The sequence below is a fragment of the Lactuca saligna genome, chromosome 3, assembly GCF_052625555.1.
Source record: "Lactuca saligna cultivar CGN05327 chromosome 3, ASM5262555v1, whole genome shotgun sequence".
Classification (NCBI taxonomy): domain Eukaryota; kingdom Viridiplantae; phylum Streptophyta; class Magnoliopsida; order Asterales; family Asteraceae; genus Lactuca; species Lactuca saligna.
Window position 1 is genome coordinate 68,396,337 of NC_136419.1, and position 16,777 is coordinate 68,413,113.

General features: G+C 34.0%; 1 protein-coding gene across 1 annotated transcript; it reads left to right on the forward strand.

Moving 5' to 3' along the window:
- The first annotated feature begins 6,033 nt into the window (after nucleotides 1–6,033).
- LOC145033757 (uncharacterized) lies at nucleotides 6,034–6,965 on the forward strand. The gene has a single exon (XM_078982301.1). It carries the CDS (start codon nucleotides 6,059–6,061, stop codon nucleotides 6,863–6,865), a length of 807 nt encoding a protein of 268 aa, XP_078838427.1. The 5' UTR covers nucleotides 6,034–6,058; the 3' UTR covers nucleotides 6,866–6,965.
- Nucleotides 6,966–16,777: the final 9,812 nt, after the last annotated feature.

Here is a 16,777-nt window from a genome sequence, read left to right on the forward strand (position 1 = left end):
TCCTTCCTTCTTTCTTGCAAAATCACACTAGAAATGATGAAAATGGCTTCTTTTCTCACTCACAATGCTCTTAGGTTCTCTGGTGCTCTCAATGGTGAAGGTGGCCGCAAATGAGGGCCATAAGATCCCTTAAATAGGGAACAAGCACGAGGATTTAGGGTTTCTGTCCACAACGCGGACTCGTCGAGTCCATTCAATAAATCTAGTCAACAATCGCGATCCTACTCGACGAGTCTAGGCGTCAACTTGTCGAGTCCCTCTTCTTGACACAAACTAATTAATTAAAATATGATACCTGGAATTCTGAGTGTTACAATTCTCCCCCACTAGAATCAGACTTCACCCTCGAAGTCTCACTCTGCAAACAACTATGGGTGCTTGTCCCATATACCAGGGGAACCTCCTTGTTCCTCAGAACCTTGATCCTCCGATCAAGGATCATGATCGGCCTCTCAACATAATTCAGGCTCGCATCCACCTGAATACTTCTAGTGGCACTACTGCTGACTCGTCGGCTATACAGTTCCTCAACTAAGACACGTGGAAGGTATCATGTATTTGGCTCAACTCAGCAGGTAGCTCTAAAGGATACGCTACCCTGCCCACCCTAGCGGTCACCCTAAAAGGACCAATGTACTGGGGCCCCAACTTTCATCTCTTCCCGAATCGAATCACTCCTTTCCTAGGAGATAACTTCAAGAGTACGAAGTCACCAACCTAGAACTCGAGCTCGGATTGTCACCTATCCGCATAACTTTTTAGGCGACTCTAAGCTGTCAGCAACCTTTCCTGACCTGCTGTATCTGCTCAGTCGTCTGAAGTACTATCTCAGTGCTACCCATCATTCGCTGCCCTACCTCTCCCCAGTAGATGGGAGTCCGACACATACTCCAATACAACAACTCGAAGGGAGGCATACCAATACTTGAATGGTGGTTGTTGTTACTGGAAAACTCAAACAATGGTAAGTATGTGTCCCAACTTCCTCCGAAGTCCAACACACATGCCCGAAGCATGTCCTCGAGCGTCTGACTCGTCCACTCACTCTGTCCGTCCGTCTGTGGGGGGTAAGCGATGCTGAAATGCAACCTCGTACCCAACTCCTCATGGAATTTGTTCCAGAATCTGGAACTGAAACGTACATCTCGATCTGACACAATCAAGAACGGTAATCCATGCCGCGATACCACCTCTCTCACATACATCTCTGCTAGTCTCTCTGCGGAAGAGCTCTCACTGATATTAAGGAAGTAGGTGCTCTTCGTCAGCCGGTCAACGACCACCCAGATTGCATCAACACCTCTCACGGTCCTTGGCAATTTGGTGATAAAATCCATAGAAACCTGTTCCCACTTCCACTGGGGAACCTCAAGTGGCTGTAACTTGCCATGCGGATGCTAGTGCTCAGCCTTAACCCTGCGATAGGTCAAGCACCTCTCAACAGATCACGCAACATCCCTCTTCATACAGGGCTACCAATAATCTCTTTTCAGGTCCAAATACATCTTAGTGGCCCCGTGATGGATCGAGAACCTCGATCGGCACACCTCCTCCATCAGGATGGTACGTGCCCTGCCTGTAAACAGCACCCAGATCCGACCCTGAAAGGTCAAAAGCCCTCGGCTATCGGTAACAAACTCAGAAACCTACCCAATCACCCGCTCTCTCTTGCGGTTCTCCGGTCTCACAGCCTTTGCCTGGGCCTCTCAGATGATATCCAACACCGGAGTCATCACCATCATCCTCATACAAATATCTCGTATCGGGGCGCTCTCCGCTCTACGGCTCAGGGCGTCGGCTACAGCGTTAGCCTAGCTTGGGTGGTACAGTATCTCGCAGTCATAATCCTTTACCACATCCAACCATCTCCTATGGCGCATGTTTAGGTTGGACTGATGCATCAAGTACTTTAAACACTTGTGGTCCGTGTATATGATACACCGAGCACCATACAAATAATGACGCCATATATTGAGGGCGAACACCACTGCCCCTAACTCTAAATTATGGGTGGGATACCTCAGCTCATAAGGCTTCAGTTGCCTTGATGTGTATGCTATCACGTGCCCTCTCTGCATAAGCACCGCATCCAACCCCGATAATGATGCGTCACAATACACCGTGAAATCCTCCATTCCCACTGGAAGGGCTAACACCGGGGCTTCACACAATCTCTGGTGAAGAGTCTCAAACGAGGTCTGCTGCCTTGGACCCCACGTAAAAGCAACGCCCTTCCGGGTTAACCTGGTGAGTGAAACGACAATCTTGGAGAAATCCTTAATAAATCTCCGATAATAGTCGGCCAACCCCAGAAAAATCCTGATCTCAGTGGGGGATTTCGGCACCTCCCAACTCATCACTGCCTTAATGTTGGCCGGATAGACCAAGATCCCATTTTGATTAACGAGATGCCCCAAGAACTGGACCTCTCAAAACCAGAAATCACACTTGGAGAATTTGGCTTAAAGCCTCTCCGATCTCAAAACCCCGAGGATCTCCCTCAAATGCTCCTCATGCTGCTCTCGGGATCTCGAATACACCACAATATCGTCGATGAACACGATCACCGTTCGATCCAAAATCGACATGCACACCCTGTTTATAAGATCCATGAATGTTGCCGGTGCATTGGTGAGCCCAAAACGCATCACCACGAACTCGTAATGCACATAACGACTCATAATACACATACTAAGATTTATGAATTTATAATTAAGTTATTTCTATATAATTTTGTAATTTTTTTGTTGACAATAATAATCATTATATACTTATAAAGTTAGTATTTTTTCTTGAACCTCATGTATTTGAAACTCCTAATACCATTTTCCTTGAAACTCATGCATTTGAAACTCCCAAGACTATTTAACTTATACAAATTAATTTATGATTAATTGAAATATTATGATTTGTAACTCTTCAAATCATGCTAATTAAATTGATGATTTAAATGAAATATTTAGCCTATATAAGAATTTGTAGATTACATATTGCATGTATGTCAACATACAATGATAGATTATATTTGTAGGGTTTGAAGAATTATGTGAGTGGTTCCGTGGATGTAAGAAAGCAATTCCAACTTTTCCAAATATAAATTCATGTAAACTCAAATTGGGTGCATGTAAGTTTTAAATATTAACCAAGGTTCAAGTTTAGGTATGTTTGTAAATGTTTACTTTAGACCATTTTTTAAGTTTATGTGTTATACATCTTTCTATAATCAAAAGTTCAAATTTAGGTATGTGTTATACTATGTTAGTTTTTATCGTTTTATTTTATTGTAAATAACATCGATGGAATTTTTTATAATTGATTTTGATGAAAAGAGTTTATAATTATTATTCTAAATTGTTGGTGATAGTGACGAATTAGAACGAATGATTTTTAATATGATATGACTTTATTGTTAAAAACTAATAATTATGTGTGTTATAAAAATGAGTTCTTTATGTTCTATCAAAAATTATATGGATGTACTCAATTTTAAATGTTTTTATAGTAATAAAAAAAAATTATCTTATTACATTTGCCAATTTTCTTTTTTCCCCATTCGTTTTTTATTGTAAATGAAAAGTAAATAAATAAAATATTAATATTTTCATAATAAAGTATAAGTGATAAAAATATACATATTGTGTAGTACTCCTCCTCCCCTAACCTACTCTTAATATTTTTTTAAGATTGATCGCAATACATTACAATTACTATAATTTTGAAATTCAAATCACCATTTTATTTGGACCATTCATTCTCTTCCAATATTTCATATCTTTAAGGAAAAAGAATGAAAGTACAATAAAAGAGTATGATAGTATTTTTAAAATATAATATATATATATATATATATATATATATATATATATATATATATATATATATATATATATATATATTCAAATAAGTAGTTTTTAATTAGTAAAAAGTACTAACTGTTTAAATAAAGAAAAACTAAATAATAGATTATATTATATTAAAAATTTATTATTATTTGAAATAATAATAATAATAATAATAATAATAATAATAATAATCATAATAATAATAATAATAATAATAATAATATAGGAAAGAAATAATATTCAAATAAATTATATATAAATTATAATTTTAAATCAAAAACTTAATTCAGTTTGATTCAAACACAACTTTTTATATCTTTCTTATCGTATATTAAACATTATTATATTATTAGTTACAACTTAGTATAAAAATTATTATTTCAATGATAAATATTTATAATATTGCTTTTATAACATATAATTGTTAATATATATATATATATATATATATATATATATATATATATATATATATTTATATATTATTAGGCACAAATCAATAGTTTAAAACTTTCACTACAACTCAATAGTTTTTTATTTAAATTTAATGTAATTTTCTATATTAATATTATATAAGTACGTTTTCCACTACATTCAAAAGTTTTTTAAACTTGTAGTTATTAATGTTCAATGTTTTTTATTTTCCATTTATTTATTATACACATTGTAGCTATATTAATATTATATAAGTAAGTCTTGATTCAAAATTTATATATTTGAAAAGATTCGTAATTCAAAATGAAAAGAGTCGAAAAAAAAATGTTTTGTCTCCTCAATGGTTATTTCAAATGTTTTCATATATCAAATATATGTTGATTTCTAAATATTCATTTTGAATTATTTATAAGTGTTTAATAAGTTTTGTTTGATGTAAATGTTATAATGTTGGAGTGTCCTTATTTTATTAATAGCTATAATGCCTTTCATACTATTTGTTATTTGTTTTATATATAAATCGACATACATTTTATAAATAATTTCCACTACTTAAAATGTTCTATAAAATCATTAAAAGTTGTAGTATTTCTTTTTGCTTACAACTTTGTTTTTTTATAGATAAAATCATTATATGTTATATATATAATTTATACAATATAAAACAGTTTATAAAATCATGAATTAATAGTGAAAGTAACTAATGGTATGAATTTATTACAATTAAAAAAAAACTAATATGTAAAATGCTGAGTTTGTTTGCTAATGATATTGGTTTTACATATATAAATATTAAATAACAATTTATTAAAACCTTTTATTTTAATTAAATAATTATATTCGCGCAACGCCCAAGCATTCGACTAGTTTTATAATATATTTGTGATGTGAGTATTTGACATCTCCTAAACTAGAGCACTTCATATGAGAACCATTAGTTGTTTTATTAATAAAATATTTCACATCTTCTGGATTTCCGTTAAACAGTCTATATGTTGATTATTTACCATTATTCCTTTATAACCAGCTTTTATAAAGTTTTAATGAGCTTTTTCGATAATAGCTATAATTCATGGAAATTTTGCTTAAATAAATCTAGTTTGAAGTATTCTTCCGCCCCCTCTATCTTTCGTAGTCGTGTTCGGCCCATGTTCTTGTCTCTACCTTGTAGTTTAGAGTCGTTTACCTTCTTGGTTAATGAATAGGCGAGTGTGTAGAGTAGGTGAGAGGCGTAGTGTAGTTTAGTTGTATTCTGTCCAGTGTGACTGTGTGAGATAGTGTTATTGTAGTGAGGTTTTGTTGTAATTCGGACAATACACGAAGGAATCAAGTGGACATAAAATTATAATTTATCCAACATAACATGTTAGTTTACTTCCACTGCTGAGTACGATTTAAGTTTTAAAACAAGATGCCATCGAAAACAAGCCACACGGTTGCATTTAGAATGATTTTGTTATATATTTCTTAAAACCAAGAAGCTATGCTGTCAGTGGCATTAAATATGCCACGCAGGGGTAGCATCGGAACAATTCCTGCATCAATTCATCAAACACATGAAACAAAGGCATCTCTCTGCTAGATCCGTAACCAGTGGCAATGAATAAAGTCAGACTTTGTCTCTTCAGCAGGAGCAATGCAAGAAAATTCTAAGGAGTGCACATGCTTCAACCGTGTGATATTCATCCTAATTGTCTTAAGTTTGCATATATATACAGACAGAGAAAAGATTATGGGTATCATCACAGAACTTTTGCATTCTATTCTTGAAATACATCAGAATGGATTGTTCAACCTCTTATGCTTCTTCATCATCCACCATTATTCGCCATATTCGATCAATTAGTTTGCCTAACCGATCACATCCAAGCACTCTTCATTTTGAAGAAGAGTTCATCAACTTCAAAAAGTTGGAGGCTTCTATCTCTTCGGTGCAAACTACAGATACAATATGTGATGCTTTACTAGGCTTGGAAAGATTACATACATGTGTTAATGATCTTATCAGTTTGCCACTGACCAGACAAGCCCTTTCTCACGAAAAGCATCAGAAATTTGTTGATAAGTTGTTGGATCAATCGATGATGCTTTTGGATGTCTGTGGCTCCATAAGAGATGCCATGCAACAATTCAAGCAACATCTACGAGACCTTCAATCGGCTCAGAGAAGGGGCAAGGGGGACATGAGCATCAACACTTCCTTCTTCAATAAAATGAAGAAGGATACCAGAAGAACACTTTCCTCACTTAAGCAATTCAGTAACAAGAAGGGGGACAACAGTCTCTTAAATCTAGATCACCAACTCTCAGATGTGATTAGGTCACTAAGAGACACTAGCTTAGTGAGCATCTCTGTGTATGAATCAATCCTGTCACTTACATCGGCTTTGGTGTCAAAACCAAAGCCTTTAAGATGGTCAATAGTTTCAAATTTGATCCACAAAGGCACCATAGAGAGTGTGGATCACCCTCAAGTTTCAATTGAGGCTCTAGAGTGCCACATTGATGTCATTGAGAATGGTTTGGAGTGCGTCTTTAGGAGCTTGATTAAAACAAGAGCCGGTCTCCTAAATACCCACTCGCACTAGCTGCAATGTAAAACATAGATTACTAGACGGGCATTCAAGTTTGTATCGGATATACTATATTGTTTTATAAAATTTGCAGAAGTAGCTAGAAATATATAAAGGTTATTGGTTAATCAAATTATGTGTCTTTCTTATCATATTGCTCTTTCTATGATGGAACATCATCCAAATATTTTACTGGTTGATCTAAGGGAGTCCTAGATCCACACTGACGAACACTACTACAACGTGTCTAATAAAATCTGGTTAAAAGGAGCAATTAATGAATGTACTTTCACAATGGATGCAATGGCGCCAAAACATCTCTTAAATTCTCAGAGAATCGAGTGCTAAATCTAATCATATATGCCTTAAGTTCCAGTGTTTTCATCAAAAAGACAACCTTTTAACTAATTAAAATACCAGATTCCCCAACGACTGTCTATATATTTGAGTAATTATAAGCGTTACTTTTGATTTCGCAACCAAATATTTTGAATAACTAAAAGTTCCTATATCTAAACGGTAACCAAAACCTTTTATGAAAAAATGGTCCGCTTTATTACATGAAAACCTAATTGCTTCTAAATATTGATTGCTTCTCACTATTGAGGACTAGATTTCATTGATTCAGAATGATAAAAGTACAAAGATAAATAAAATACAATAAGGCCATAGGCCATATACACTATGGGCTACATGATACAATATAACTGATGAATACGTGGGTTCAAGGTTGAGAGAAAGTGACTTGCCACGAATCTTGGCTCTATCTTCGTTCAACCTTGACTACGGTGACACCTAAAACAATCTCGGGTGGGGGCCTGAGATGACACTCTGATGGTAAAGTCAGTTTTCAACGAGAGAAATCGATCAAAGCTGAAAGTAGGGTATTATAGTTTTTCTGCCCCCGCCCCCTTTCCGGACTGCAAACTTTGGCTATTTATAAGATATAATTACCTCTGATCCGAATTAAATGGAGAATTTGTTCATCAATTTGAATCGTGATCATGTTTTAGCCCAAGATATTTTAATATGCTCAACAACACATTCTGAGCAACAAATAACCAGCAGACACATACATTTTTAATAGCAGTGACACAAAAAAAATTCGTCCGAATATAATAACATATTTTTTTTAAGTAATACTACATTAAACCGATTATTACATCTTAATATTCAAATTTGACATTTTCAAGTACATATTTTTTGGATTTTTTTTCTCTTCCTGTTGATGATTCCGTTACAGCTTCAAATAGAGGCAAATACGAGCTCTTTTTTTTTCCTGCTTTGTATGATTGTGATGATAGCTACACCTTTAACTAGAGAATTAGGTACTAGGTTTAAGTGGGCTGTAAGCTAATATTTTATTTTTTAACTTGGTGGTGGGCTTACTTAGCCTTAAAGATTAGAGTTGCACATTTAATTTTTTTTTTTTTGAACAGAGGTGCACCTATATAAAATAATTTTTTTACACTTCTGGAGAAAATTGGAGCAGTGGCATGGGACCCCATTTGCTCTATATATGTCCCCACTGCAAATATATATATATATATATATATATATATATATATATATATATATATATATATATATATATTGCATGTGCATGAGCGTGACAATTAAATAAAGAAGTAAAGTGTGAGGGTCGTGCATTTTGGGTGAGCTATGTATTTTTGGTCATGCATTTTGGGCCATGCACATCGGGCCATGTTTTTCTCTCAGTCGTTTCTTTCTATAACTTTTGTCCGTCATTTCTGTTCGTCTTTTATGTCGGTCACTTCTGTCTGTCAGAAATCCACGCTATGTCAGTCAACAATAATAAACCCAAAAAATAAATACAGAATATATACATACTAACATCCCTATCAGCTTGATTTTGGAGGCTGAAGGTTGTTCAAACTGGCTTTGAATTCATGAAACAGAGAGTTCATTCGTGCAGATGTCAACATACTATGAGTTGGAAAAGAAATGAACACGAACAAGGTGTAGTGCATGTTTTATCTCAAACGAAGTGGATCTTGATCTTTATGTTTTTGATATCTTGATGTTGGGCCATGTTGGTAGACCTATAATCAGCATTAATGTTATCGCAATACACAATGCATTGTTTGTTGGAGACTTTTATTCCTAAGTAAGCTTACAGAGCGAAGTAGTTTCAATTACTACATTAGCGACCCCACGATACTTCCACACTGCAACGTGTTATGTCACCCTACCATTGGAGGACTAGGATTCAAGTTTGTCTCCAAATAAAGAAACAATAACTTGATGTAGATCTCCAAGACGTTTGACAACCCTAGTCTATATGAGTTATGAGTAGGCAACAACACTACTAGAATAAAGGCCTTTAACAACATGCGAACAATGACACACACTGGATTTATAATACACAAAAATGGGTGTCGAAAAAAAAATATAATCTCTTATAAAATTTGAAAGAATTACAACACACATTTTTCATGTCCTAAAATTACATGTTGTTTTATACCTTTTTAGGTAACACACTTCCTTAATAGCTAGATAGAAAACCAAGTCCCCAAAAGTTAGAAAACTCCACCTATCCAAAACATCCTTTTTGTGTTCTTCATTTTCACTTCATAATCTAAAAATTAAATCTAGTGATAATTTTAAAACTTAAGTTGCTAGTTTTATATTGGATGATCCAATGCGAGCTCAAATGTTTAATTGAGCCAACATATGTGATAATATATTTGTGGCTTCCCAAGTTTTACTGAAAATCCTTGAGATAAAAAAGATAATCTGGTAGTATATATTACATAATAAGTTTTGCAGCCTACACCTAAAATCTATCCAGGAGAGCATATGTAGTCATTGCACTTAGACAAATACCTCTAACCAATAAAGGTTGAAGTTAAGCTCGCTTGCTTATGCATATAGGATTTGAGCGAAAATAGTGAGTTATAAAAAAGAGAGAACATTACCAAAAAGTTGTCAGAATTTTGGAGCTATCAAAGTATGAAGATCAAAAGATTAAAAATTATGAAAAATAAAAAATTGAAGATACCTAAAATCAAACAATAAGGTGTTGAATTCAAAGGAAAAGAAAGCAAATATCAAAGAAGAGATGAATTTGAAGAGCTCCATTGTGGTATCAAAAGTTGTAATTTTTCTAGATTATGTATGCTTGGTAGTTTAACCAAAAATACCTTGAGGTTAAGAGATATTTTTGAGGATGGATTCAAAGGATTGCAAAAATGAGTGTCGTATGTACTAAGGGGTGAATCTTCATAAGGATTGCGAGTATTTAGGATTGGGAAGTTGTTAGGATCATTAGACACAAATATACACATTGAGGTCTTGGTATAATTGTTGAGTTTAAATGGATTATCTTATGTGATATTGGTAATGAAAGTTCAACTAATATAAGTTAATTTTTCTTGAGGGCAAGCAAATGATACGTGTGCGATATTTTTATATGGTCATATTTATACACGTTTTTAGACAATATTTTAATACGTTTTATTAACATTTTAGTTATTTGCAAAGATATATGATACTTGTTAGATTAAATTGAATCTGGCACCCAAAAAGGAACACTCTTGAAGAATAACGACCAAAATTGACAAGACCTGGAACTTTGCAGGATGGAAAGTCCAGCAAAAAAATCCAAATCACGACATGGCCATCAACATCACGATGTGGTGTGAGTATTCTAGAAGATAAGTACGTGGGGAGTCAGAATCCTTGCCCGATAAGGATTTATACCCAAGTCATGAGGTGAAATCATTGTTCACGTTGTGAAACACAAATTTTCCAAAACTATAAATATTCCTTCACTTTTACGATTTTGAGAGGTTGACTGAGACATATTCTGGAGAGATAATCGAGTTTGAACATGAGAAAAGTGTGAAAAACATTTGTTTGAAGTAGAGTTGCTGGAAGATCGAGATATTGAAAAACATCTTCATTACATAGGTTTGGTACACTTTGATCATGTTAACTTATATTGAGATTTTGTTTGTGTTTTCATCCATGAGTAGTGGAATTCAGCTATTTCCATTTAGATAGATGAAGCTTTAACTCTATGGTTTAGTTTATCAAATTATGAATTTTAGTAGTTAGTTTTGAGATTGTGTTTGATTATCTTTACCTAGCATGTTAATATTGGATACTTTGATTGCTTGAATTCAAGTGTTGTGTAGCTTAGTGACCATTAAATTACAAAAACGCGTCACTTAGAATTTTAGTGTCTATTAAATTACTAGAGGTAGGGTCGACCAAATATTAGATAAGTGATAAAAGTAACTAATTTAGCTCTGTTGGAGAACATAAATTATGACCATAATTGTGTTTATTTAGATAAATCTTACATAGCCTATCTATATCCAATAATTGATTTTGTGTTTTGCTTATGTATAACCATACAATGTAATTCATGAATTAGTAAAAACATTAGTAAATTTGGACTTGAAATGATAATAGCAAAATATTTGATAACAAACTTTCATAATTCATAATTAGTAGCTAACCATAGAAGAGTAGTGGATTCGAACTAAACGGAAGTTTTTTTAGAATATTGATTGAAATTATTAGTTAATTCTTTAAGTTTGTCTGAACTTGTAAAATCAGATAAAAACTATTTTTAACTTTTTTCTTGTTTTAGGTTAATTTATAGTAATTAAATTAGTTAATTAAATTTGTCCCCTGTGTTCAAACCCAACTTACTTTGTTATAAAATAAACGACTAGATACACTTCCTGTAGGTGCATTAGTAGATAAGTAGTAAGTTACAAATTTAAAGCTAGATAGGTAATATATTTTGCACACATCAACTGTAGTAGCAATTGCGAGGCTTTTAGCTGATTCGTAATTCAAGTGAGTCTTTCCATTGTATTTACGGGTCAAAGGCACCAATGTCGGCCAATTGGATTAAGTTACGTGGGAATGACATCTATCTTAGTAACACTTTCATGTTTGTATGATTAGGTTGAAATAGACCCTAGGGCTATGCCCCAGGATTGGGCCCATGATTGTATGCTGGGTTGAAAGAAAACCCAAGGCTAGGCCCATTATTGCATGTTGGGTTACAATAAACCCTGGGGCTAGGCCTACTAATTTGTATGGTATGTGCTATTTTGGGGAACTCAATAAGGATTATGGTTACAGTTTCATGTGTATGGTTTCAGGTATTCCCAGTACGAAAAAGAAGGCCTGACTTGACTACACAACATCCCCCAGAGTTTAATCTATATTGATAATTTTTACTCTGATATTTAAATACCATTTTTCACCTTTAATGGTTTTGGGAACAAATTGTTGTATGGATTATTGTTTTAAAAATGAAAAATTTTCCATAAATTTTCGGGATGTTACTTGTGTCTAGGTACTTGAAAGAAGTAGAATACTATGCATTTGTTTTTGTAAAATGTGAGACATTATGGGCCTTAAAGAATATGAAGATTTAAGTATGAAGTATAATCTTCATGAAAACATACTTCATTAGAAAAAGTCTTTTATTGTTAGTTCGTCTAATAGTGTGTTTCATGAGAAAACTAGACACATAGTAAAATACTTTTATCAAGTAAGAGATAAAGTTTCTGAAGGAGTCGTCATAGTGGTAAAGGTTGTTCGATACAACAAATTATTGATTTCTAACTAAACCTTTCAGCTCAAATGCACATTATATTTTTTTTCTTTTGATAAAAAAAATTGGGTTGATCCCTGCAATTATAGTTTAGATTTAGGGAGGGAGTAAGAAATTATATACTAAATATATCCAATCTAAAATTTGAATGTCAGAATGGGTTAAGTGGTTTTATCATGATTTGTTTAGTGTTTCAATTGAGTCTGTCTTAATGCATTAAATGGAAAAGTGTGTATACAAAGTTGGAAAGTTGATGTTGTGGATTGAGTGTAGTCATTGGATGAGAACTTGTATGTGTGATATAAAAGATGGAGGACCATCGCAAACCCAATTTGGATTCGTTTTGTGAAAGACTGTTTTCAATGTCCATTACCTGAAATAAGGTGATTACCGAAAATTCTATTAATGGTGGCAAGGAGCTTTAGTGGCAAATCAAGCTTGATATTTGTAATTATTTATTTAAAACATAATCTTAATTTTTGTTGTTAAACAGAACCTGAAGAGAGTGGAAACGTTTCACAAGCTCATATTGATAGGAATGTTGTATTTGTTAGTGTGGAAGCAGAACAACAATACATAAGTATTTAATTATAATTTATCAAATAATTAACTGTTTATTTATACTTAATTGTTAATCAATTATAGAAAACACAAAATCGGTTAGCGGAAGAGCTCTTAGAACAAACGCAAGGGCCAGAAGGTGATAGAAAGTTAAAACCCGCTCAAGAAAGAGCTAGTTTTGAGAGAGAGAGAGAGAGAGAGAGAGAGAGAGAGAGTAAGGTGAGTGGTGTGGTTATATCATAGGCATCGACCGAAAACCTTCTGTTATCCAGCCGATTACACATTCATCACAACCACCACCACAGTCAAGACAACCATCATAGGTAAGCGAACATTATTAAATTTCAATAAGTGCATGTTTTTTTAGTACTTTTGGTTTGTGGTGATTAGTTGCTAAAAGCATTAGTAATTTGTTTTTTGTCACAAGTGCAAGAAATAGCAATATACTTTGGTTTCTTATCCCTAGTTTAAAAATAACATTGTACTTTGGCATCAATAAATGCAAGTTGATTTGGAAATTGTGTTTTTATCCCAAGTGCAAGAAATAACAATGTACTTTTGGTATTTCTTGTATTTAAGTGCAAGAAATAGCATTGTACTTTAGTATTTCTTGTATTTAAGGTTCTTTATCACAAAAGAGTGGATTATTTAATTTCAAAATCTCATTTATTTATATAATTATCAATAAATGCATGTGGATTTGGTAATTGTGTTATGTTTTAAGTGCAAGAAATAGCAATGTACTTTGGTTTTTCCCTAATTTAAAAATAGCAATGTACTTTGGTATCAATAAATGTATCTTGATTTGGTAATTGTGTTTATGTTTTAAGTCCAAGAAATAGCAACTGACATTGATTTTTTGTCTCTAGTTTAAAAATAGCAATGTACCTTGGAATCAATAAATACATGTTGATTTGGTTTAATAATTCAACTTATAAGTTTATATATTTTGATATTTATTATGTAGTTGGAAAATCTTCTGGCGATGCTCAACGACTCGACGTGTAGGGATGAACTTTACGCGGTTTTTTAATCGGGGAAAGATCAAGTAGGAAACGACAGGAACGGATGTGATGGTTCGTCGGATAATTAGTTTGTGTTTTGTATGTTAGTCTTGTCGTGACACTTTGGTACTAGTTTTTTGTAATTATAAAACTTTGGTTATTTATTTCGGTATGAAATTAATTATATATAATGTCGTTAGACTATTTGGTACCTAATCCAATATTATATAATTTTTTTTTGTATTTAACATCGTTATGTATCAAGTTTTTTGCATCAAAATCGTTGATTAAAAAAAAGTTTTAAAAAATGAAAAATCTACAGATGATAAGATGAATTATTGACGACTAGAGCATTAGCGGCGACAAAGATAATTACCGGCGACAGCAGAATTAGCGGCGACAAGTTTATTATCAGCGACATTTAATCAATAGTGACGAGGCACTAGCGACACCGTTTTACCCGTGACAAGTCCCCAGTATTACCTTTTCCGGCGACTTTGATAGTCCTTACCGACGACTTTTGTCGCCGCTATTACCCTTTTTCCTTGTAGCGGTTGTCTCAGTCATTTGTAAGATAATACAAACAAACTTTTCTTTGTCTCAGTCATTTGTAAAATAATTCAAACAAACTTTTCTTTCTATTTTTTTTTTGTTTTCCCTCGGCAACTAACACACAAGAAAAAATACTATATGTTTTTCCTTCTTGTCTTTTTCTTAATGAAGAAACTCTCGTCAGAGTTGTGGGTTTCTTGTCCAATGGCTAAGATCAAGTATATATAAGTTTGGATGTGAACACATTCAACTATGTTCAAATCACACAACCCATGAGGCAAGGGGTAAGGAGTATTTTGTTTATAACTAAAATAACCGAAATCCAAACCAAACCGAAATACATTTATGACAAAACAAAATTTATACTGGAATACTTTTATAGTAAAATTTATTTAATGAGATGCATTACATTATTAGCGAGTCAAAATATTAATTTTGGTCATTTTTTTCTCCTATAATATAGTGTGGATTTTGATTTTGTATACGATTATTTTTCATGGATTATGTATTTTCATTTTTTTATACTTAACTACTCTAGAAAACTGAAATGTAAATTATATGTTTTGAACCGCTGAACTTATAGTTTAGTTTTAACCTTAAAATTGTTATTATTTTATTTATTTATTTATTTTTCAGAACAATCCAAACCAAACCGAGTTATAATTTGGTTTTTGGTTTGGTCAGAGTAACATTGAGTTTGGTTTGGAACCAAATAAATTTCTAACAGAAAAATACAACATCGAGGATACCAAAGACACCATAAACCATACCAATTCCCACCCATATTTGTGGTCATGAAGATTCACTTACAGTGACTCCAATGCTTGAAATCGTTCTCCGTCGTCTTAGAGTCAAGCGAGCCACTATTAAATACCATCTTATTAGACATACTTAATAGCTACTCTTGTATTTATTTATGTATAGTATTTAATTCTTTGAGGTTGTAATGTGTAAATTATATTTCTATAAATCATAATTCTCTCCACCTAATTGGGTGTGATGTGTACCATTATCATGGTATCTAGAACCAATTAATCTCACTCTTTTTCTATTCCCCTTCCCAATCGTTCTCTCTTCTTTTTCCCATACTTTTTAGTTTTTTTGCATCTCTAATCTTCCCATGGCTTCTTATTCTTCTCACGGTCATACCCTATCCATGAACACAGTTCTTCATCTGATATCCAACAAATTGTCATCTATCAATTATCTTTTATGGAAAAATAAAATGATTCTTGTCCTCACCTATCAGAATCTGTTGGGCCATGCATGTAGATGAGTCTCTTCCTGCACCTGATCCAGTGGTTCTCATTGATGACAAGTCCTCGCCATACCCGGAATTTTCTGTGTGGCTCTCTGCTGATCAGCGAGCAATTATTTTTCTCCACGCATCTTTAGTTGAAGAAGCTTTTTCCGAGATTGTTGGCCTGTCAATGGCTCGACAGATTTGGGTTGCGCTTGAGGTGGCTTATAGCCATTCCTCTATCGAAAGAAGTCAGAACCTTCGCGATCAACTGCGCCAATTCTCCAAGGGAACCTCCACTGTTGCTGAGTTTGGAAGGAAATTCAAGAACATTTGTGATCAACTATCTGGTGTTGGTAATTCTGTTGAATAATCAGACAAAACACACTGGTTTTTGTGTGGCCTTTATCTGGCTTTCAAGACCTTTTCCTCCGCTATTCGGGCCTCTCGTTCGCTCACTAATCTTCGAGATCTTCTTGCCCAAGCCGAGGCACATGAGTTATTTTTCCGCTCTCTACATGGGACTGCTTCCACATCATTGGTCTTTTCTGCTACCTCCCATCCACCCACATCTCGTGGTGGTCGTGGTGGTCGTGGGCGTGGACATCATCCTCCCCATTATCATTTATGTCGAACCAATGGACACTATGCTAGTGCATGCCCACATCTCTCCTCATATGACACTCATAAACCCGGATCAGATGCTGATTTAGCCAAAGCCTTTCATGCTCTATGTCGTGTAATGCTCAATGCCTCGGACTGGTTTGTTGACTCCGGTGCCACTGATCATATGGCTTCTTCCGCAACATCTGTCTCTCAACCTATGCCTTATGTTGGGGACTCTAAGGTTGATTTTGGGGATGGAAATGTACTAATGTTCTCCCTATATCTCATATTGGCCAATCTATGATTCATAATAATATTAAATTGCGGGATGTTCTGGTTGGCCCAATGATCACCAAAAATTG